Consider the following 25994-nt stretch of genomic DNA (forward strand, 5'->3'; position numbering starts at 1 on the left):
ACAAACTGAAAATTAAAACAAAATTATAAAAATTAAGAAATTAAAGAAATTAAATTTCTTTTCAAAAAAAATTTGAATTCCTATCATGAATTAATATGAACAGATGATAAATCTTTTAAAAAAAGAATCGAATATTTGATTCTGTATTTAAAAATAAATAAAATATAATAATTTATGGTTTTAAATCTGTGTAAAAATAACTATTAATTTTGAATTTAATAAATATAATCGATATAGATACGGAAAAGTGTGTCGATAAAAGTGCATAATAAATTACACCATTGTTGAAAAATCATATTTATTTGTTCCATTCATTATCCAAAGCTCTTTTCTGATGTCTGATTTGCATAAAACTAGCGTTTTTCACGCTAAAACTATTTGCTTTTATCGAACACACAAATTACATAAATCGATATCTACACACGGTAGACAAATTACATTTTCCAGACATTACACTTTATAGGTTAACTTTATTTTCTCGTCCTCTATAGTGAATAAACTTCTGATTATTTTGCACTCGCGATATTCTTTTTTTATTTATTCAACAGTTTCATATGTGTAACTTTCATATGTTATATGACAGAAATTTAAGAGTTGCTTCAGATAAAGATTTTGTTATAGCGGAAAGCAACGTGCACGAGGAAGTAGGAATATATGCATATATGTACATCATATATGAATATTCCTATATATATATTTACAATAAGTGTAGAAGAAACATATTTAAATGTTAATAGACGGATTTTAGGCCTATTTCGCGAGACATTGATTTGCACGATGTTAATTAACAAACTATAAATGCAGGCTCGTATAGATTTAACTGTATTAATTATTTCGTTGTTATTTTTTTCTTTTTCATTTTTTCATTTAAATATTTTTCATATTTTTTCATTACAATTGTGTATATAAAACAAGATATAATATAAAAACAGAATTTTAAATAATATTAATATTACTTTTTTAATTTAAAACAAAAAATTATGATTGATAAATTAAACGTCTAACTATATTTGAAACTACAAAAATATTAATAATTACTACGTACGTCATTAATATGTCAAGTTAAAAAAATTAATTTTCTGAATCAATAAAAAATAAAATTTAAAAAAATTTTAAACGCATTTTTTATTATTTAAAAAATTAATTTTTAAAATCATTTTTTTTATTATCGGTTTGATATATATTTGAAAATGAATAAAGAAACAGATTTATATAATTTGAAGTCAATTTGTTCAAACATACGTAACGAAATTATATATCGTACGGCCATTACAAAATATCATTTTGTGCAAATTATATGCGTCACTAACTATTAAAAATTTTTTAGTCGAAACTAAAAAAATATCCAATAGAACAATATTATTTTTATAAAAATTAATTTTTACCTTAATTAGTAGCTGGATAAAGGGTATATAATGTCGAAATTTAAAAATAAATTCAGTAATATATTCGTTAATTAAATTTTGAACTGCCATGTTTCTTTTGTCTATAAAACTTTATAATCGTACATTTATTCTGTATTTATACGTTATATATTATTGAATTTATTCAAAAATATATAATATTAAACAAAAATAAAATCTTCTTGGTGTTTAAGCACTAGTTAGTGACGATATATGACACAAAAAGTAATATTATTACACTGCGAATTATAATTGACATAGCGCGATCAACGAATCGAATCGAAAATTGCACTGCATAACTTAAAAATGGAGGGAAACTGTCCTGACAACAGCGCCACTAACCACCTCCGCTATCTAGTTCTAATTTTAGGAACTACGATGAATTTTTCTTGTGCATAAAATCACAGTTTTCGAACTTGAAATTCAGTACCCTTTTCATTTATTCGATTCGAAAATTTATATATTTTTTTGTAATAACCGTACTGTATTTAATCATATTTGTAAATTCCATTCGAGCTTGTGCACAGTATAAGAAGTGTACGAAATTGATTGTGGTTTAGGTTATGATTATTGTTATAATTCAAACTTTGACAAAACAAAATTTGACAAGCTTACCATACAAGCAATGCAGGGAAGTATGTAGATTTGTTTTTAGACATTGAACATATATATAGTCACGTACGTTTGGATTATTTCTAAATTCTTTATCAAGTTTTTTTATTGTAATTATTTAAATTGGAATATTAGAATATAAATTATACATTAAATTTTATTGTATCATTTTACGTACGTGACATTTTATTGTATAACGTTTTACACTTAGAGGACTGATGCTATATAACTTATATATTATAGTAATGTTTTTAACATTACCGAATTTAACATTATTAATTTCAAATTTTATATTTTACTCCATTCCTGTCAATGCTAGTTTCGTTGGTCCTCCAAGAGTCAATAACTGAAACAATGCGAAATAACAAATTTATTCGCTATTTTAAGCACATCCATGACAAAATATTAATAGAATTGAGCTATAGCATGTCCCATTAACAACAATCAAGTTTCGTCTAAATCTAAATATTGGTACTATGACCAGAGCGTAAGTGGGGAAAATATCACAGCTGGCCCCCAGCAACGTCGAAAATCCAAAATAAAGGAGGGACATTGAGGGCCTTCGAGGAACTGCCCGGTCGTCCCAGCTACGACTTTTTAAACCTGTTCTTTCACACGTTTGTCGTGTAGAGTATCATTGAAAATGCATCATCTGTGAAATATAGAAAAAATGATACAAATAGTAACTATCACCTATATTTTAAAAAGAATTTCTCAATAACCGAACCGGGCTGATCGGGCTTCCCTTTGCGCGTATATTCATATTATACATGTATATTCTGTAACTAATAGTAATATTAATTGTATGATCGCTATTATTATTAATATTATTTATTGTTATTATCGTTGGCTCGCACGCTAGACCGATTATTGTGTCTGTGCACTACATTCTTCAAAAACTCTTTTATATTAATAAAAACTATTTTTTTTTTCAATAAAAAAATAATGAAGTAATTTCTTGAAAATGTAAATGGCTTAAGCTAGATAGGTAAAATTTTAATTAAATATTTCTCTGAAACTGGGATCACAATCACACATATAATTTGTTAAAATTGTAGATAAATTTTAGAATAAAATTTCATTCAATACCCTATTCCAATCTTGTCGAGTTAAAGTTGTTATCCCATAATTCAATGTGTCTGAAATTTACTATGGTTGAGCGCACCGGCACAGTAATTGGCTTCTACTTGTATTAAGGAAAGCGTGTCGAGGTCGCACGAGGCTTCTGAATTTTTATTCGAAATGCTACTTTATATAGGGAAATTATAATCACAGATTGATTCAGCGCGTAAATTTCTCAACTGTCGTACGTTTCACGACGACTCATTCACGCTGATTGTTCTTTTTTCAAAATAGAATTAATTATTTTAATATGGAGAAATTGTAATTCAAAGTCTATCGTAATTTTTTAATCGCTAATAGATTAACAAATTTCATTGATCACTTTCAGTTTTCTTTTTTCTAGAAGAAACTGAATACATTGAATTTTATATTCATATTCTTGTTAATTAGATTTAATTCAATAAATAACAATCAAACACTTACTACTTAATAAGAATGCATATACATCATTTTATCAAAGATACAAATATTATTACAATGATTAGTCCAAAAGTACGACCAAATGAGAAATTAATTTGGAGTTAACTTTCAAATATACTTCACGTAATTATTATAAATTTAATATTAAATATTTGAAATAACGAATCCACTAAATACAATAGGAAGATATTTGACGCGGTATAGATAGACTTTGAAATAATCTAACCTTGACAATTCAAAGGATACGTCTACCTGTTTCCTGAGACCTTCATGACATACTTCGAGCAGTCTGATATGAGGAATCCGTACGTAGATACATATTTCTTCGTACGCGAATTGAAGCCTCGCACGAACGCGGGTGCTGTAAAGTTATTAAGATTCTTAAAATAATTTTTCTTTTATTTTCTTGTATCATTCATGCTGCTCGAGAGTTCTTTCCAACGAAAGGTAGCCATTTTAGCCAAGATAGCCAAGGTACATCGATGCATGTAATCGGTTGATTTTATAATCATGCCTATCACATCTAATACTTTCAATTGTTACAGATTTCATTTCAAAGTTTCATTTACAAAGACTTTAAGAAATTGTTTTAAAACGAGAGTTGCAGTTCGTTTGAAAATGCATTTAAAATCATACGTGTAAGGTGAATTTTCTAATAGTTGATCGATTTCTTTCTTCCATCAGCCTTGGAAAGAGGAGTATACCCTCGAGCGAGCGTAACACGACGTAAATCATGGACCTTTTATCGAATAATCGAACGTGTACTTAATTATTCCGCGTCCCCACCGTCTGTTCCCCCATCGTCTTGATTATCACCATCATTTACTGCTTCTTCAGCATTATCATCATTATCCTCGACATTTGCAGTATCATTGATCGTATCTTTCACGTTTTCTTCGGTCGATACTTCCGTCACTTCGATATTTTCCTCCTCCGGAGGATTCTCATCTCCTTCCTCGGGTTCCTCTACCACAAATTCCGAATTCCCAGCTTCGTTCTCTTCAATTTCATCGTTTCTGAAAGCGTCCACTACTTGTTGCTCGATAGTAAGCTGTCTGACAGCGTTCTCCAAATTTTCCCTCAAAATGCGAGTCGTTTTATTCTCTTCATCTTGCCACGTGAAAGGCATGAACGTCATTCGAACGGTTTGATAGATTTTCCTAAAGCCTAGTTTCTTGTACAAACTTTGGCTGGCTTCGTTTTCTGGACGTATGACCACGAAAGGCTGATAACCTCTGTCAGCGACCTGCTTCGTCAGGTACCTACGGTTTTGCTATTATGAATGGAGAAGTATATTTGATCAAATATATTATTTCAAAATCCATCTAAACTCTACCGTATCAAGCAATAACCAAGCAATTAGATCAACTTTTAATAAAAGAAAAGAAAAATTCGTCTACCTTGCTAATTTCGTCCCGTAACCCTTCCTTCGATATTCAGGCTTGGTTTGCATCGAAAACATGGCTCCGTAATAAGACTGAACCATCCAAGCTGCCAAACTACCCTTAGCAAACACTCCAGCAGCGGGAAGCGTCCTGATCAATCGGAGGAAAACCTCGTGACACTCCATATCATTCGCTGGATACAATTCGTAAATACTCTCAGCGTGTTCCGCTTTCAAGGGTTGAACTTGAATGTCGGGATGGGCTTCTTCATCCGGTTCCTCGACGTTATCTACGTTTTGAGGATCCTTGCACATAAAAACATCCCCTATCACCCTCTCGATCGTTCCTGTGCCCTCGTAAAGATGTATCAACTCCTCGGCGATATCGTAATGAACGAAATTGATGTAAAGAGGCTTCGTCCAGTCGATCAAAATATCCTCCTCCCTTAATAATTTAAGCAGATCCAGTCGATCGTTGGGACAGAAGACGCCTACACTTTCGAACAGTAAACCATGAGGCTGAAAATCGATCGAGCGATTGCGTTAAAAGAGATTTTTAATTTTTAGTTTAAGAGAAATTGTAAAAGGACTTGGTACACGAATTAATTGTTCAGAGATTTCAGATTCGACATTTGAAAATCCGAAATTCTATTCGAAATTTAATCTTATTGTTAGCAGAAATTAAATAATACGATTTGAACGTGGTCGAACAAATAACTAACACGATGAGAGATATCAAGGTTAATTTTTGATTTATGAATTGGCGAATTTGGGGAAGGACACGAGAATTTAATGGTAACAAGTTATCAAATGGACAAAATTGCGGACACGTTAATTAAGTAAAGAGCATCGAATAAGATAGGGCGATAGATTAGAGAAGTTACAGGGGAAGGTCAGGAAATGAACTGGCAAGGCTGTGAAACAAAAGGTTGGACGAAAGCCAAGCTAGGATTTGGGCCAAATTTTCTGCACCTCTGTGCGATACGTTCGGAAACAAGATGAATTTGTCGAAGACACGCGAATTTTCCTTTTGATTTTCAAATTTATATTCATTAGAAAAGAGACCATCAATTTTGTTATATTTCGTTCAGATAATTTTCAAACGATTATCAAGCAAAAAAAAAAAATGTAATAATATCCATCTTCAAGGAAAACAAATTACATTTTGGCGATGTTTGATATTTACATTTCTTCTCCTGATGAACCTATTCGATAGAAATGAAATTATATTTGCTATATAGTATGCGTGAGCTACACGATCTTATCAATTTATTGATCTTTAAGTGTAATCTAAAGCAAATGGGCATTTCATACTTACAGATAACGTCATGCCTGGAAAATGTAAACAGATCTCATCATCCGGCCAGTCATTAGCCACATAGAAATTAAAATCCCATACTCTGTCATTCATATAGGTCAACAAAGTCTGATGGAACTGTGAAACAGAAAGATAACAATGTTACGTTAAAAGGTGTAAACAATTGTCGAGAGTTTATTCAAGGTACATTTCCCAACTGAATAACGTTGTGGCAAGTAAAGAAGCAAAATAACAAGTAATCCTTTCCCACCGTATGTTTACAAAGCTATGGAACCGCGAAGAAACAGTTGGAAATCTTCTTCATCTCACGAAAGAATTAGAAGAGTACAAACTCTTGGGGTAGTTAAAGGGAAGCTTTTTTTTTCGCAGTGCGCATTCACTAAAGGCAACATCTTGTCAGATGAAAAGGTGGATATTTACGAGGAAGCTGCAGGATAAAGGAGAACCTAGCCAAGGGCGATGCTCCAGACGTCGCTTCTTAAAATAAACTAACATGTGCTATATCTAATACTTTCGTGTTTAAAGTGTTCCTTTTCTTAGTCAAATATTGCAATGATATTCATTTTGCAATGAATAAGTGAAATGGATTCTATACGTTTGTTTACTTTTATTATTATCAAAATCGAAATCAGAAATATATAATTAAAAAACTAAGATTTATAAAATTAAGGAAACTTTATCAATCGATACTTAAGATAAAGTAGGCTATTGTGTACTATCTCTGACACTTTAGCATCGTTTCTCTTTTAAATAATAATTTTTATTTTCCAGAAAATTGAATGATCTTCATTCCGTTTATCCATCATCATCCACCGATATGATTTCTGCACTCGAAATCACAAGACCAATATATTTAATAAAATCAATAAATCATCAATAGAAATCCTGAAAAAAAATGTATCTATCAATTATAGAATAAACATACCGAAAATAATTTATAGTGAACTAACTATGTATTTACTAGCTCAGCTTCAACCTCGATCAGTTGAAAGTAAGTAAATAATCGGCAATAGAATCTATTGCGGAACCTCGTAGCCTGTCCTAGATTTTATACATATAATCTGGTTGCACCAGACAGAATGGACGAGTATTATACTCGACAAACGTCCTAGCAATTTTACACGTCGATTCGATTTGAAATTTCAATACAAACAAGTCAGGAATGGCACGTAGCCGCATGTGTTTTTATTTGTTACGCACGTTTTATCCGTCATTGCCGATATCCGTTCTATCGAGTTTTACTTTTTCGAACGAATTCACGTGTACGAATGGAATTTTAACATCCCTTCCCTTTCTATCGTAAGCGAACAAGTTCCCCGCATCTTCTTTTGTGGAAAGGGAATGTAATCGGGCTCACTTATTCTCGAAATACTTTGGCGAGCATACATGTCGTATAATAAAATGTTTCACATGCAGCACGTGAAGTATAACCGGTGTAAATTTACATATCACTGGCTCGATCTCGAAAAGTGGCAGAAACGATGATGCAAATGAGAAAGTTGTAGAAACTGTCTCGATTCGTTTGGTGTCTTTTAAGTGGAAACAGTACGCAGAAAATTCTTTGCCGGTAAACATGTCACTCTGTATGATCATAAAATTAATTTTAAAAGGAAAGTTAAATTGCGATAATCAAGTAAACTATAAAAACGTTAGTTTATGGGATTTTGTACACCAGTCAAATGTGAGATTGATTTTAATTATAATTAAGTTTTATCTTTCGTGACTATCTTTCTTCTCTTTTTGTTCTTTAATATTATTTTAACATGCTGATAAAAATAAAACGAAAGATTTTTATTTAATTCAGCAGAAACAATATAATGAATCATTTTTAAAAATTCAATTTAATAAGATAGAACAATCTTGACACGAATTGATTGCGAATTAAAAGACATACAATTTAATCTATTTGAGGTTAATAATAGAATAGAATGTAAATGCAACGGTAAGCCAGATAAACCAGATCTTATGGCACCTTTATTATTTTTAACATATAAAAACATTTTATTTCTCAATTAAATTCATAATTGATCAGTATATTCATATTTCACGTTTTATTAAAAAGAGAAATTTTTATTTATTTGAAAAAAAAAGAAACATTATCACTCACATCATCATTTGTACATAACAATAATTTCAATTTGAAAAATTTAAAAAGAGAAAAAAGAAATATGGTTAAACATTATGCTTATCACGAAGACAAAAAAAAAAAGGTTAAAAAAGGTGCGATTGAGAGAATGCTTTGTCAAAATTACTCATTATCGATCATCTTCGAGCCGGCTTGACGTCACTTGGTAAGGATCATCGTGACTTGGTAAGCATGCAAGAAGAATCGATTCGAATGCGGATTCGAAAAAGCCATATGGCATCGCGTGTGCACGTCCGGACATGACCTTGACCTTGCCTTTTCGTTGGTTGGCACAACTTTATTCGAGGATAAATGACGGTATGCGGTATCGTTTCATGTTGGCCAAACATTATAACGCGTAATATAAGTACCAATGAGTATGTTAACTCTACCGAATCGCGCAAACTGGATAGCAGGAACAAGAACGGAAGAAAATCCTGTAAATTAAGAGGTTATTTTGTACGAACTGAATGATTGGAATTTAAAAATCTTATGGAAACTCTAAGAAAAACCAATGGATGTATAGAAGAAATGTATTTACATTAATTTTTAATATACCAACCTTGAGATATTTTTTATTAAAGCATATTTTTTATTTCTATAAATTTGTATTATGTTTATCATAATAATATTCTCATTGAATTTGATAATATTATTCAGAATTATTATTTTATTATATTTATTATAAATATGCCATATAGAAATCAAATCAATTTCATATTTTGAGAAATATATAATTTTTCTTCAAAATATATAATCAGCATTCAACTATTCAGAAATTATTCAGAATTATTCAGAAATTGTAGTATAAATATACATTTAACACATATGATCTAATCTTATAGTCACATTAGGATCTTTAAGTGATTCCATCTTGCTATATTAAGCGTCAAATGAGCTATCACGAAATATTCTCTGCATAATTATATGTTGTGTGTATATACATACTCTCGACATTGTAATATAGTTGTTGAATTCATATGAATTTATGAATATTATGTCAAACAGGAGAGTTTATGATTTCAAATAAGCAATTATTTTCGATTATTTTCTTGATAATATTAATTACACTTATAATATTATATTTTAACAGAATGTCGCAAAAACGAATATCTTGATATCGCGAAAAGATTACGAGATCGACGTCGCGCGTTGATCATGGAAACGCAACCTTGGCCTTGACTCCGCTACACCTTGCACATCGGTAGCGGAATCGAGGTGGCGTGGCCAGCAGTCGTAACACCGATAGTCCCGCCACTCCGCTAACCGTCGACGAGTAACAAACAAAGTTCTTTTTAGATCGATAACTCACTAGCTCAAGAATGAAAGGTGAAAGAGAAAAAGATGGGTCGATGCCATCTTTCTAATTGATTTTTCTCTATTTTGTTTACTTTTTTCTTTTTTTTTTTTTTTATGTATCAAGTTTTTCTAGTAACTTTTTAAAAAGAGACCTCTGGTGGCTAATAATTTAATTGCGAATTCGGTGACACTATACTTATCAATCTAACGTTCGTTGTTTATTTTTGTAACAGATTCTCAAAGGTATTGAATATAAATTATAGAATTAACATAAAGCAATATCGAAGTCATAATAATTTAGATGCCAATCACAATCTATTACGCAATGATATTGTTTGATGTATGAAATTTCAATAATACGTGGTTATCTACGCAATATCTTTTAAGAGATCGTTTAAAATTATATATAGAAATTTTTTATTTCTATTAATTTCTAATAAATATACTTGTGCTGAAAATCTTATTTTGCAAAAAAAAAAAAGAAGAAAGAAGATTAAAAAGTTTTATCCAGGTAGAAAAATTTTTCATTATTTGTTGAGAGTTACAAGACAGTCTTAATTGAAAAGTATGTCGAAATAAATGTCGTGTTAGCAATGAATAAATCAGCATAGAAAGGTAAGCTAGATTTAATAATTTAACTCTGAAATACGTGCTCATTGACCGATTATCACACTCCGCTGAATTTATATTAACAGGTGTCTACTATAATATGTAAAAATTGGCACGTTTTCGATTAGATGGAAATACTAAAACTTTATTTAATGCCTCGACAAAACTATCATAAAAATTGATATAACATTATATACAGATTTATTCAAATCTATAATTAAGAAATAATATATCAAGATAATATAATTTGATAATAATTTCTTATAAATAATCAATGGTAATAAAATATTATTATTATTATAAAATTTTTTAAATTTAATTTATTATTATAATCATTATTTATGTTATTTTAATTTATTTTATAGAAAAAAAAATCCAAATTGAACAAACCAAAAAGCAAAACATATTAGTACTATAAAGTAGTAAATTTTGAAAATCCTTTATACATAACTCTTACTAATATTTGATATTAATTAATAAAAATCACTAATATTTAGTGACACTATATATCATCTTAATACCTACCGTAATAATTTAGTAGATTAGTTAGTCTGCTAATAAATATCGACCAGTACAGAAAATACATACAAGAAACTTCATGAAGCAAAGTTAAAATAAACCGTTACTGGTCTGTGTAGCGTGACAAAGATGAAAGCGGCTAAAAAATATCAGTTATAATAGAAAATGAGAACACGATTTTAAATTTCGTAATCAATACATATATATTTATGCCATCGAAATCAGAAGAGATTGTTCGATATTATATACTATACATATTATACAATTTAAAAAATAAAAGAAATCATGTCGCATTGTCCGTACTACTTTACGACGCTGCATGCAAATATCACACCGAGAATATCGCTGCTGCGCAAAACGATCTGTACCAGCCGCGACCTTGACACTAACCTAGCACAACGGCCCACCATTTAGACCGGGTTACGGAGGAAATACTACGCAGGAATCTCTTCCTTTGCACCGGTAATCTTATCCTATCGAATCTCGTCGCCTTTTCCCTCGGGAATCCTACGATATTCTATAGCTATAGTTCCCCTTTATGGTTCATCCAATTTCTATCAACCACGCGACAACTTTTATTTCTATTCTTCTTTCTTCTGTTTACTTCAACTTGTTTTTGTTGTTTGTACTTTCTTTCTTCATTAGATTTTAAATCTAATTTCAATGTGAAAAGTCTATCATCTTTGATACTATTATTTTAAATTTATCAAGATTATTATTTTAAGTTTTAATTTTAGAATGGAAAGTTAACATATAATTTACGATATCATTCAAAGACTTCAAACTATGGAAAAGTAATTTAAAAGTGGCAAACACAACAGGTATTGATCTTCGCACTAAATTTCTTTTGAGATATTTTATCCCATGAATTCAATATTATCATGATATATATATTATTAATCCTTTAAATATTGTAGATCTATGTTTCATTGATGTTTCATGAAATTCAAAATCTTCTTGGAAGAGTAATTTAAAATTGCTTTAACAGAGAAGACATTGGAATTTTCAATTAAATTTTGCTATAAAAAAGGTTTCAAAAACTTCAAATCAAATATGTTTTTTTATGTTAGTATTAAAAATACAAAAAGTTTAATAATTTATAAAGAATTATGATAATGATAATTATAAAAATGATTCGTTATTAATCATTGGAATTATTATTAAAAAGCTTAAAATAAAATAACAAAAAGAAAATATTCTAAAACATAATAACAGAGAAAATATTTGCAAACTAAGTTAACTAAATTAATTCGTATACATAATAAGACAAATTAGGTTTTTCTATGAAATATGACATCATTCATAAATGATGTAATTGAAATATGACATCATTTGTAAATTGAATTTTGTATAAAAAAAATGCCATGAATTAATTAACTAATTATTAATTATACATACATATATTCAAAAACTGTAAACTATCATGTTTTTTCTGGATTTCCATAATTTTAATTTCCATAATTTAATTTTTATAATCAAATCAAAACTTTCTCTTTTATTTCAATGATTTTTAATGAAATCAAAATTTTTTTTCTAATTTTTAATTATTATTTTAAAAATTTAAGAAAAATTATAAATTCTAAGAAAATTTTTTAGGATTTTATATGAAAATATAAATTGAACAAGTTTAAAAGGAGATCGGACGCACCTTTAAGGATTCGGGCAAATAGCCATCAAGGAAATCCAAGAGTTTAGGTAGTTCTTCCTTGGCAAGCAAACGAAAGTTTCTGCCTCGTTCCATCGCTTCAGGACACTCCATACTGAAATTAATTACCAAGAGATCATTGTGTAGGTAAATTTTTGAACTATAATCTTCGTTATAAGACACATGATCTTATAGGTCCGTAAAATTTTCAATAAAATTGTGTTCAATATTCGAAAATTTGCTGAAACTGAAATCATTATGATAAAAATCAATAGTAAATAAATATTATATTTAAATATTAACTGTGATAAAATAATATGATCTTTAATGTATCTTTCATTTAATATTTAACGACTTTCAAATGACTTCATTATTGATTTAAAGATTTTCTCCATGAATCATTCGCAATAATAATTTCCTAGAGTTGATTGAACGTCATAGTTTTCAACGAATCGATTAAATAGAAACTTATGAGAAAGAAAAATCGATTAGATCGCGTCGAGATGTAAAGCGAAGCAAATTGGTCGGTGCCTATATATCTAGCGAACTATAATGCCATTATGTTCTCGTTTCATGTTCATGTTCGTTTATAAATACGTATCGATAAAGATCTTTCTATATAATGATTATATAATTACGAATATACTTTTTACTTTTTTTACTTTTGAACTTTAAAAAACGTCATTCTTACCAAAAGTTCATGAAAATTCCAAGGTCTAGTTTCTTATTGCAACAAGTAGAACATATCCATGCACGCTCAGACTTGCATTCATAATTATTTCAATTTTCAAAATCATTAACATGGAAAGATGAAAGTAGTCGTTAGAATGATAATTGAATCAATTTTAGTATTTTTAAGAAATCAAAAGAAAAACAAGAATATGAATAAATGATATATTCATTATAAAAATTGTAGAGGATTTATTTAAGATTGAAAACTAAAGACTTTTTTATTTAGAATGACTTGGAAAAAATCATTTAAGTTCTCGAAAATCTTAGAATTTGGAATTTTTTAAAAATTTAATAACTTGAAATTTAATGACATCAGAACTAAAAATTGAGATTTTAAATTCAATATTTTCAATGTCAAATATTTAATATTGTGAATTTTCAAAGAGTTTCAGGAGTTAGAGATAATAATATAAAATTACATGATCTTTTTTTTTATATCTATAATGATTGGATAAGACTAAAGCATATTATTTCTCAAGTGGCGACAGTTATCTATGTCTATAATGCGCTTAGTTATGCCTACAAGTTAACAGTGTCATCGATGTCAGTATAATCTTCATATTTTTTTTTATTGATCGATAATAATAATCTTCGATATTTTAAAACAATATATTTAGTTACGTATTGTGATAAATAACGTGAGAAAGAAAAACGACATTGATTGTAATTAAGATAACTTATCTTTCTCTTTAAGTTACTTGCAAGCGATTTATTTTATGAAAAATGTCATTAAATCTGGTATTACTAACTAAAAATTTAATTTTAATTTATTTTTATTCAATTTATTGACAAAGTAATTGTACCATGAAAATATTTTACGTGAAATATCAAAATACACAAAATTAATTAAAAACAAGATATTAAAATTTATAATTGTATAATATTATTTTATCTTATCATACCAGATTAATTGATATAATTAATGAATCAAGAATACAAATAGTCAATCGATTAGTTATATCGATTAGTTATATGTATTAAAATAATTAAATAAATAATTTAAACATTGAAACGAAAGTATTGAATTTTTTATTGAATTTCATTCGTACGAATAAATTGTATAAAATTCATTTTTTGATACCGAGTGATCATGTCAATTGAATAAAATGTAAAGCGAAAAAATTTCTATATTACACAAAGATCAAACTATCATGATTAACACGAATATTAGTTTCGCAATATTATGTCAACGATATTTTTAATAATAAAAAAAACATTTGTTTTTAGAATGAAATAATTCTAGAAGGACGACAATGAAACGAGAAAAGAAGATTATCTTATTAAAAAAAAATCAAATATAGATAAAAGAAAATTCAGCGAAAAGTAATAAGATTATCCCTTACGATTCGTAAAATCGTAACAGAATAGAAAGAATAATTCTTTTGAACTCTCTTACTTTATTTTTTTCCCGCCTTTAAAGCGAAGTATATTTTTGCCTGAATATTTCAGTAGATTTATCGTCGTCAATTTATTACCGTAACTTGTCCCGCGTCGTATGTCCACGTAAGACTCTAGTCTATTATTTTTATGATGAAATTAAACATGTTCTCAATTTAATTAATGAACCGACATAGATAACATTAATAAACATAAATGAAAATACGATGTGAATTAATATACGTAACATATTTCACAGCATCCTAAACTGCGAAGGATTTTCATTTATCGACAAGTAACCAACGACTACCTACATGCAGCGATTGCTGCAGATAATCACGCCAGTATCACGATAACATCACAACGGAAAACACTATGATCCAAATCGTATAACTTCTTAATGGAAATATCACAAGTAAAAAATTTTAAACATTTTATTGTTGGCGCACCAATGACTAATGATTTATCGTATCTATTCTTAATCGGCATATTATAATTATGCTTCTTCGATTTACCTTAATAAATTAATCGCGTGATTGTTATTCCAGCAAATCGTAAATAATAATCACTGTAATCGACGGATATTCGATTGTCGAAAGAAATGAGAATTACGCGGCGTGAAATCGGCCGGAGGTGAGAATAGTTGCGGGCTATTATCAAGAGGTAGTTCCAACGGAGGCACCCGCCCTCGCCGCCCCCTGAACCCGCACTGCCGCCCCTAGGTCACCATTACCCTCCTTGCACCTAACACCACTAGTCCCAGTACTAGTCCCAGCGCAGGCGCCTTTTTTCTTCAATATCGTATCATTAGCTTCCAGTACCCAGCACTACAGAATTTTGCGTTCATTTAATTGCAGGATTGTATTAATCGAATTTATTTAAAACTTCTTTTCAATCATTATGGTTAATGTTTAAAAGAAAAATCTTAAAAAAATAAGATAATTAAGAATAAATAATTCAAAATTTTTCTTTGTTGATTACAAATATTTCAATTGTTCTAACTTTAGTTAAATTATAATGATTAATATTAATTTATTTGAAGGATAATTATTAGTATTAATGTATATAAATATATATTTATTATATGATTGTTGTAAAAATTATCTATGTTATATACGAATCAATATTTTTAAAAAGATATCATTGAATTATGATTAAGTATGCGTATAATTTATTTTAAAGAAATATATCGATTCTTTCTTTCATTTCTTCGATTTTTCATCTTCCTTACACATTGACCTTTAACATGATGTTTTACTCGAAGTTATTAATGCGCTTAACATTCAAAAAGTGATGCTTCTTAAACATTTCAAATTTTGTAATTATATGACTTAATGAATCAAATTTTTGTGAAAAACATATAAATAAGATAAATATTTACATTTATTTTTATTTTACATTTTTTTTTTTACAATTATATTTTTTATAACGAAAATATACAGTCTTACTATATTTTCATATGTATTTTTGAAATTCAAAATTTTATTTTTATTTCCAAACTTTTATATATTATTTTCATGTAAGTAATATAAAACTACTATAAGAAAATATTCGTTTTGAAAATGTCATGATATTATTGAAATTCTATGATACCTTTGTAATTGTACGGTACTGTGTTCAACGTCACGGCGCAGGAAAGCACAGCTTCCACCGCCTCTTCATTTTCGCAGATCGATCCGACCAACTGACAAGAAGTGTAATTGAAAATCTCGAAGTTAAAGTTGTCTATGCTAATAGTGCGCGTTAAATGTACTAGAAAAATAATAATATTAATTTATAAACTTTGTGTATCTAATTCTTAATCAACTGCTTTCTCGACTATAAGTCAACAATATTTTTGTTTGATGAAAATTTGTGTAGAAATAATTACTTATAATTAGTATTTGGCTTCTAGTTATATGAGCCGAATATTTGCATATATTGTTATTCATTTATTTAAATAGTGATTTTGATTAATTTATACATTTTTATGAAAGAATAGAAATCTGGGTTTTAAATCAATTCAAAAATATTAACGAATTTTTGAGAAATTGATTCATTTTATTTAGGAGAGAAATGGCATCAAAAAGATTTGTCAAAATGAATTTGAAGCCTGTCTTTTTTTTTTTTAAAATTGTACAATATTTTTTTCATCGATAGCAAAATCCAATAAAAATAATTTGATGATTTTATCTATACGACTTTAAGTGTTCAATTGTTGATTGATATGTGGACGAGTTGGTGTAGCACAGGTAGTATTTAATTTATAATAATAATATTTGTTTTTAAATCCTTAATACTATACTTTCACTATACTTTTCTCAAATCAAATTTATTTATCTCTATTTGTTACTATATAATGTTAAATAAATTAAATATTTAAATATTCCCTCGGAATTTATCCCTACTTTCAACATACGCGCATGCGTTCTGAATTTAAAACACGTTATTAAATACTATAGATAATAACCTATAAGTGTTTTTGTTCATTTCTTTTAATAAAAATAATAAATTGCAAAATTTAATTTTTTTCTCTAAGTTATTATGAATGATATCTGCTAAAAAGTTAAGTACAACAATTTATTGATAGAAAAAATTGTTTCATTTGACACAGTTTGACATTTTCAATACTCTATATATTTACAATTACGCTACAATAATTTGTAATTGTAATTTGTACATAATTTAATATGTATTTGAAATATTTACAAACAATGTATATATATTCATAATTCAATCAATATTAATAAATTTACTTCATATTTTTGAAAGAATGAAATATTCAGTTTACAAGATATTTATATACTTTTGATAGTTTAATTCAATCAATTACAAATTACATAGATTATTTTTATAAAAAAGATTTGTTATACAATAAATAAGATGTTATTTATAAATATGAAATACATCATTAAAAATAATTGAAAAACAATCTATAGAAGACAAAATTTACTTTTAAATATAATATAAAATAATGATATTAATAATTAAAATTAACTTAATTTAATTTAATTTAGAGAAATAATGAAAATTTTGATATTATAAAAATTTGCAATTAAATTTATTTTTATAGATTATATTCACAAAGTGAGTATGTCTAGAAGGAAACTTGGTGATAAACAATTTAACAACGTGGATTATACACAGCTTACAGAAACTGATAATGGTTTTGTTGATTCCCAGGTTGAATATTATTTATTAGATGTATTTTAAATATTTTTCTATTTCATCATATTATAAATATATTTATTAAAATCAATTAAGATATTATGTAACTAGAACTCATGAAAAATATTACAAAGTAAATGCGATTGATTAAATATTTTTTCAACAGTTTGTGAATCCATCAGTAAAAATACCATGGAAAGCCATTACATTAGCTGCTCTTCTTTTTGTTGGAGGTACTATAATGCTAATTATGGGCAGTCTAATTGTAAGTGGACATATTGATTCAAAGGTAAAATATCTTAATCTAATATTTTTATATTTTATATTTTTGAAATTATTGCATTTCATTATAATTTAAAAAATATTTTTTCTTGTTATTTCAAAATACATGTATGTTTTATTTTATATACATATTTATTTTATATGTTATATTAATTATAAATTTAATAAAAAATAAATATAATTATAATAATTATTTTATTTTTTACAGTATTCAGATCGTATGTGGCCACTTATTATTTTAGGAATTCTAATGTTTATACCAGGTGCTTATCATATGAGGGTAGCTATTTTAGCTTATCAAAAAGTACCAGGTTATTCATTTGATGACATACCAGAATTTGATTAATCAAATGCAAATCTTTGAAGAAGTAATTATGAAGATTTTAAATAATTAATATCTTGAATGTTTAATTTATTTTGTTTTTATAAATTATAAATATGTTTTTATTGAATTATACATATAAATATCAAGAGTTACTTATGATAGTACAATATAGCAATAGAATTTTATTTAAATTAATTTTATACATTAATATTTTATTTAAATGTTCATTTTATTAGATTTAACTCTAAAGAATACACAATTTATCAATAATATCAAAGATTTATTTTATTGTATTATAATTATATATGTACTATTTTGATATAATTATCATATGCTTTCAAAAAAGAACACAAATTTATATATATATTACACATAATTTATTATTATACAATTATATAATATTTATAATGCGTATAACTTCATAATACAATATATTTTAAGCTACTCAAAACATAATCAACTTAAAAATATATTTTAAAATTTGTAATATATTGTGTATAAGACAATTATAAATGAAATATTGTTAATTTAAAAATAAAAATTAAATAATATTTGTTATATCATAATAATTAAATTCTATAAGTAAATTAGTTTAGAAGTTAAAAAATTAAAATTGAAATTTTTACATAGATTCTAAAAAAACAATTTATTCAAAAATATAATCTTGTTTCCATTACTTTTAATTAAATATATGTATGATTAAAATTCGAATTTATTGTTCTTAAATATCTTAATACTTATACTACTTAACTTAAATATTTTACCTTTAAGTTTTTTTGTTATTAAAATAGGTAGAATTCTTTTTGCAATATATTTTATATTAAAATTTTGCTCTGTTCTATTTGTTTAGCATATTGTTGATTTATTTTTTTATTACAAATAAATTTCTTATTTAAATTCTGTAAAAGATTAAAATTAATTAATAAGTTCTAATTAGAAATATAAGTAATAGTATAACTTGTCTCAAAGATATATAGAATATTTTTTTAGATGATTGATTTCAGATCCAATATTTAATAAAAGTTGTTCTATTAAATCCATCATTGTAAAATACATTTCTTCTTTTGTCCAATCAGAATTTATAATAAGATGTGTTGTTGGATAAAACTAATCTCAAGAAATAATGAGCACAATAAGTATTAACGCAATATTAATATGAATATTTTTTATTAACAGCAATTATAATTTTTTTTTAATATAAAAATGCATGAACACTTATTAACACTTTATTTGTAATTTAGAATATATTCCTAAATTAATTACTATTTGATGTAAACATTTAACTAATGTCACATTAATCTGAACCAATTTGGCAATTAATGCACGAAATAATATTATATTAAATATTTAATAATATTATATATAATATATAATATATAATAATATATAATAATATATAATATATAATATAAATATTTAATATATAATAATATTTAATATAAAATTATATTCAATAATTAATTTTTCAATATTCGTAAGATCTAAAAATGTAATGTATATTTACAAAAATATATATTCTGAATGTATTTATATAACTGATATTAAATTTATTAATAAATAATATCATTTAATCATATAAAATTATTCTTTTTACCTAGTAGATAAAAATTGCTAAATTGATTTACAATTAAAAAAAAAAAAATGAAAAAGAAAAATTGCATAATCTGGAAATCTTTCATAAAATGCATTTAATAAAATGTTTATTACTTGTATTTTAATAGAATTATCTTTTACAGTAGAATATATTTTCCATTTATTTGAATCAGTATATATGAGATTAGTTTCTAGAAAGAATGTTTCATAAAAATAACTGCAATTAATTATTAGTTTTCATTTTAAATATTATATCTTAATAAGAAAATAACTCACGTTTAAGATAAAAGCTTTTACAATTCGTTGATTTGTTAAATATATCTCAGCAAAAAGCAGAACAGTTGCAGTATTAATTTTATGCAAATGAATTTTTGCTTGAATTATTAAAATTAATATTTTTAAGAAGTGTATAATATCTATAAATTTTTCTCAGCTAAACAAATCAAAATATGTTTGGCAACATCATATAATATTTGATATGATATAGCATTTGTCCCAAGTTGGACTGCAAAAAAATATTAAATGAACTCAGGAATATTTTAAAATATTAATATTAAAATTAATATTAATATTAATATAAAAATATCTAAGTTTAAATATTTAAATAAATTAATTATTCTGATCAAATTCTTTAGAAAATGTTATCTATTTTAGTTTGAAAATCTAGATCACTTAAAATTAAAACTATATCAATTATCATATCAATTAAATATGTACATAAAAAGACAATTTTAACAATTATAATATTTAACAATTATATTTAACAATTATAATATTTTATTAAATTATTTATTATCTGCATGTGATATGAACTTATTCAAATGATAAGGGGAATATTTTATTTCATTGCATAATATTTGATAACATACATGAGTAAAGAATGATTGTTGATCTTTTCTTACTGAATTGCGAATATTCATAACATATTTATAATCATTATGTTTGAATCTTTTTCAAAGACTTTCTTTATTGACATAAAATTTCCAAAATTTTGTCCTTTCATATGCAAAGTATGGTTTTGATAAATCATCTATAATATATAATGGTTAATATATAAAAAAATATATATCAAAATATATATAAAAAAAAATTATTTTATTTACTTATTGAATATAATGTAAAATAATTTTCATTTTTTACATCATTAGTATTATTTTGTTTATTTGTTTCCCAAGCCCTATTTTTTGTATTAACTATTTTTAAATATTAATCTATATCTGAAGTAATCTCTGATTCGATTGTAGAAAATAATTCTGCTGAATTAATATCTGTGTCATATTCTAATAAATTCTAATAATTCTAATTTTTTTTGGTCTCTTTTTTGTTTCATCAAACTTTATCAAATTTTTGAAAGATGACATTAACTTCTGATTTATTTTAGAATATGTTTGATTGCAGAGTTTAACTACTATATTTATATTTACATCTTTAATATGTGTAAGTGTAATTATACATTCTTGTAAAATTGTTTCTACAATAATCACTTCCATATTTTCTATAGTATATAAGTAATAAAGTTTTTAGTGAATTCCAACATTTTGCATCTATTCAATAGTATTGTATGCTATTTTATTAGATACAATTTTTAATTCATATAATTTTTTAAATACTTTTAATACCCAAGACATATCAGATACGGAATAAATATATAATTTTTGATAAATATTTTTTAAAAAATTTGTAAAATTATTTAATGCTAATATATCCAGTATTGTAAATAAATTTTACTCATCATTATTATACCAATGAATTATAAGTAATATAAAATTACAAAACTACAAAAATAAATAATATATATATCATCTTCTAAATAATATGATATATAATTTAATTATATATTATATATATATATATATACATAAATATTTATATTTTATATTATTAAAAAATAATTTTATATGTAAATATATAAAAATATTGAAACATTAAAAATAGCTTTAAAATTATACATACATTATATTTAAAGTAACATTTTCTCTATTTACTACCTTTTTATTACAATATCATAACAATAATCTTGGCAGTATATTTAAATACAGTTTTAATATTTTTAAATTTCATTGTTATATCTTTTATTTCAGAAGTTTGTTTATTATGAAAAGATTTTTTTAATAAAATGTTTTTATTAGCAATAAAAATACTTTTTTCTAATCTTATATTCCGATTTTATATTTCTTTTTGGAATATTATTTTCATTGTTATTGTTATACATTTTATTAAAATCATTTGTAGTATTTTTATAATAATTTCAAATACATTATCAGTCATTTCAAATGATTTTTCAATATATGATGAATCATCTAATAAACATGAATACCTGTAAAAATTTAAATATTTTTAAATATCAAAAGCAATTAATAACAATTTCAATACATTAATTATTATTATACATTAATTAAAAATATAAATAATTACTCACCCATAAAAGTTGAATCTGCAAATAAAGATATACAATTTTCCATTTCATTACTTATTTCTTTTTTATTATTTTCTTCATTTAAAAGAAAAGATTATTTTTTTATACACAATTTATTTATTTCTGATATTGTTGGTTCACATAATTGTATATTCTGCAGAGAATCACAATCTTGTTTATTAATATTCCTAGAAATTTGAATTTGACTCTCTTCTAAAGGATTTGGAATATTTTTGTCATTTTCTAATTTTGTATCTATCACTTGTAAATCTATATTTTCAGCTTGAATATATATTGACAATATTTAGTAGAAGATAAATAATAAGAATTTGAAGTTATTTTTTCAAATAATTTTTTTTCAAAAATAATATTTAGTTCAAAAGCAATATTATTTTTATTTTCACATATATAATTATTTTTAAATTCATACTTACAATCTTGTAACATATGTCTTGCATTTAATTTTATTTTTTTTGCAATATTATTATCATTCTTTGCAATATTTACTATATTTTTTTCCTTTTTCTTTTATAATTTTTTTTTTAAATAGAGAAATATTTCCCAATGCAATATTTTTACTATATATTTTTCAATAATATGTATATTACATTTAGTATTATGTTTTGTATATTATGTTTAGTATTATGGTTTTCATTATGTTCATCAAATAATATATTGTTTTTATTTTATTTTTATTTTATTATTAAATTATTTAATTTTTTTATGTTTTCAAGATTAATATTCTTAGGATTTCTATAGTTTTTTCTAATTTTAATTTTTCTATATTTGTTTTATAATTTTTTTTTGTAAATATATTGCTTTTAGATATTGTATTTTATATTATTGATTTTTCCAATTTTAAATTTTCTTTTTGATTGGACAAAAAACACTTAGATATATTTTTTGTACTTGAAGATATATTTATATATTTGTTTTGTGAATTTTTTATTAAATTATTTTTATGTAATATTTCAAAATTATATTTACTTTTATCGCATTAAAATTTATATTATATTGTCTTTTTAAACAAACTTTTAATTTCGTAGCATTCTTTAATTTAATTTAATGTTTCAGCTTTTATAATTTTATCTAATGAAATATTTAAACAATAGTCAGAATAAAAAATTTGTACAGAAAAAGATACAAAATGTACAGAAATGTAATAAAAATAAAACAAAATTAATAACTATATTTTAAATTAATAACCATTTACCATATTTTTCTTTCCAAAAGCCAAAATTATTTTCATCTGTAATTGTCACAGGATTTTCTTTTTTGAAAATATCATTATTTTTAACTTCTTTTACATTGCAATCTAATATCTTTAGATTTTTATTTAATTTTTTTTACACAACTTTTCATTATTTTAATTTTTTTAATTTTAGTTTTTGATACTTTACTTGATTAATTTCTTTTAGAATCATTATTTCATTTATTTAAAGAAAATATAAATAATTAGAATAATTATTGTTCATATTTTTTGTATTATCAATGGTAATGTATTATTTCTAATTTTATATTGCAATGGAATATGATGCATTAATGATATATTATTTAATATATCTTTTTGTATTAAACAATTTATTAAAACAATAATTCCTTTTTTTAAACCTAAAACATTTTTAAATTTATTTGAAATATCTTTATTAATTTTGATATTAAATTTATTATAACATTGTTTAGATTTTTTTTCTTTAAACAATTAATTTTTATTTCGAAAAATATTCATTTTTATTTAATCTTTCGCGTTTATATTAAAATAAATAATATTTATCAACATAAAAAAAAATATTAAAAAGTAAAAATACTATTACAATGTATTTTTTTTTTAAAAATTTGCAAAAATTTTATGTAACTTTCTGCAATAAGTATGTGAATATGTACATAGTAAAATACTAAATAGAATAATTTGTGAAAATAATGTTATACTTACTTATATTGTGATTTTTTTTATTTAAAAACAAATGAATATAAATTATATCTAAGTCTTCATTAATCACTTCCAATACTTCATAATTTAATTGACGTAGAAGAGCACATGTACAATTCGAACTTCATTCAGTTTCGAATGTCACTATGAAAATATTTAAAAATAACGATAAAATAACGAGGATCATAAATACAATTGATGTATCGATAATATAAAAACTTTTATATATCTCATAAAATTTTAAAATTTTAAACAAAATAACACAATAATACAATAAATAATTGGAAATATTAATTATTAAAATAATAATTTTTTTATCATTTATTAATTTTGTATCTTTCTTCCTTTTTTTTTTATTTATCAATTTTTATAAATATTAAGTTAACAAGTTAATAAAGTACATATATGTATGTATATATGATGTTAAAGTCACAACTATACTATAATAATCATAACTCAATGTCTTAACATCATTTGAAACTTTATGTTTTTTAATGAAATTTATTATTTTGTTTATTATCATATAATATACTATTACTATTGTTGAATAAAATTTTTGCGAATTATTTACAACAAATAAACTGATAAAAAAAAATTTTAAATATAATATTAATGGTTATAAAATATAAATATAAAATTGTTATATTTATAATTGAAAATAAATTGAAGAAAAAATATATTGTACAATAACACATAATAATAATAACTATTATTTTATAGAAAAAATAAAATTATTCAATTTAACAAAAATATATTAAAAACATTCAAAAAAATAATTACAAGAAAAATTATAATTAATCATTTTAAGAAATTATTTCGTTTTTTTTAATAAATTACGAATATCTAAATGTTAAACAGAAAAAAAAACGAGGATAAATACTTACTTCAGTATTTTTGTTTTACTAACATGAGTATTTTTTTTTGTCTTTGATCTAAATAATTGTAGGTTTTTAGATATTTCTAAAATATGAAGAAAAAAAAACAATAAAAAAATTGTAATTAACGAGAATATATGACATTACATATTATTAAAAAATGCAAATTAAATTATAGAAAATATAATAATATTTTAAATATAAAAATAAAAATATTTTTTAATTATGGCTATATATGAAATCTCAAAATTTTAAAAACTTATATATGTTATGTACTATTTTTATAGTTCTATTTTAATGATTTCAGCATATTTTCAATATTTATGCTATAAGTGAAATAGTTAAAATTTATATAATGTTTAAATAAAGATAAAAAATTTTCTTAAATTAAATTTTAGCGAAATTTATATAAACGAAATTTATATAAAAATCATATTTTGTGATTAGAAAGTTGCATTTCAGAAAAAGACAAATCTAAATGTGTTTAGCATGTGAACAATCTCAAGAAAGAAAGATTATAAACAATATCCTTTTTGAAAACAAATTTTTTAAAACGTATATTAGAATATTGAATAATACAATATATATTATCGTTATTATATCATATCATATGATACAATGTAGCATATCTGAAAAGAATTACTGTAATGAAATGAAAATTTCATTTGCTAAACATATGTGAATCGCATGTTTTTAGAAATTTCTCATTAAATATAATTTTATGATCGATTATTTAATGCAAAAATTAATTTTAACTAATTTTTTTTAAAATTATTTTTTTCTCATTTTATATATATATATTCTATATAATATTTTATATTCTTTTGAATATACTCTATATAATATTTTATAAAATTTGAA

General features: G+C 24.4%; 2 protein-coding genes and 4 long non-coding RNA genes across 8 annotated transcripts; 3 read left to right on the plus strand and 3 right to left on the minus strand.

Moving 5' to 3' along the window:
- Positions 1-281: 281 nt before the first annotated feature.
- LOC107993562 (uncharacterized) lies at positions 282-15263 on the minus strand. Of its 2 annotated transcripts, XM_062077818.1 has the most exons (5): positions 15081-15114; positions 12460-12571; positions 6260-6376; positions 4958-5460; positions 282-4819 (listed from the first exon to the last, which is right to left on the minus strand). In XM_062077818.1, exons 2-5 carry the CDS (start codon positions 12568-12570, stop codon positions 4327-4329), a joined length of 1224 nt encoding a protein of 407 aa, XP_061933802.1. In that variant the 5' UTR covers position 12571; positions 15081-15114; the 3' UTR covers positions 282-4326. The 2 variants fall into 2 exon arrangements, with proteins under 2 accessions (XP_061933802.1, XP_061933801.1); XM_062077817.1 differs by lacking the exon at positions 12460-12571 and having other exon boundaries at positions 15081-15263.
- Positions 6372-7193, plus strand: LOC133666517 (uncharacterized). The gene is made up of 2 exons (XR_009830744.1): positions 6372-6959; positions 7031-7193. It is a non-coding gene; the product is annotated as an uncharacterized LOC133666517 (long non-coding RNA).
- Positions 6954-9085, minus strand: LOC114576943 (uncharacterized). Its single transcript, XR_003696507.2, has 3 exons — positions 8947-9085; positions 7221-8821; positions 6954-7144 (listed from the first exon to the last, which is right to left on the minus strand). It is a non-coding gene; the product is annotated as an uncharacterized LOC114576943 (long non-coding RNA).
- On the plus strand, positions 10169-15770 carry LOC114576941 (uncharacterized). Its single transcript, XR_003696505.2, has 7 exons — positions 10169-10298; positions 10379-10569; positions 10658-11273; positions 11549-11632; positions 11729-11876; positions 12408-12599; positions 14825-15770. It is a non-coding gene; the product is annotated as an uncharacterized LOC114576941 (long non-coding RNA).
- A 407-nt stretch (positions 15771-16177) lies between these two features.
- Positions 16178-18877, plus strand: LOC107993552 (transmembrane protein 230). 2 transcript variants are annotated; one of them, XM_017050035.3, is made up of 4 exons: positions 16178-16796; positions 17618-17727; positions 17879-18001; positions 18203-18877. In XM_017050035.3, exons 1-4 carry the CDS (start codon positions 16772-16774, stop codon positions 18338-18340), a joined length of 396 nt encoding a protein of 131 aa, XP_016905524.1. In that variant the 5' UTR covers positions 16178-16771; the 3' UTR covers positions 18341-18877. The 2 variants fall into 2 exon arrangements, with proteins under 2 accessions (XP_016905524.1, XP_061933804.1); XM_062077820.1 differs by lacking the exon at positions 16178-16796 and adding an exon at positions 16856-17108 and having other exon boundaries at positions 17616-17727.
- On the minus strand, positions 18674-21695 carry LOC133666521 (uncharacterized). Its single transcript, XR_009830748.1, has 2 exons — positions 20782-21695; positions 18674-20417 (listed from the first exon to the last, which is right to left on the minus strand). It is a non-coding gene; the product is annotated as an uncharacterized LOC133666521 (long non-coding RNA).
- Between the last annotated feature and the right edge of the window lie 4299 nt (positions 21696-25994).

Source organism: Apis cerana, linkage group LG8 (genome assembly GCF_029169275.1).
Source record: "Apis cerana isolate GH-2021 linkage group LG8, AcerK_1.0, whole genome shotgun sequence".
Classification (NCBI taxonomy): domain Eukaryota; kingdom Metazoa; phylum Arthropoda; class Insecta; order Hymenoptera; family Apidae; genus Apis; species Apis cerana.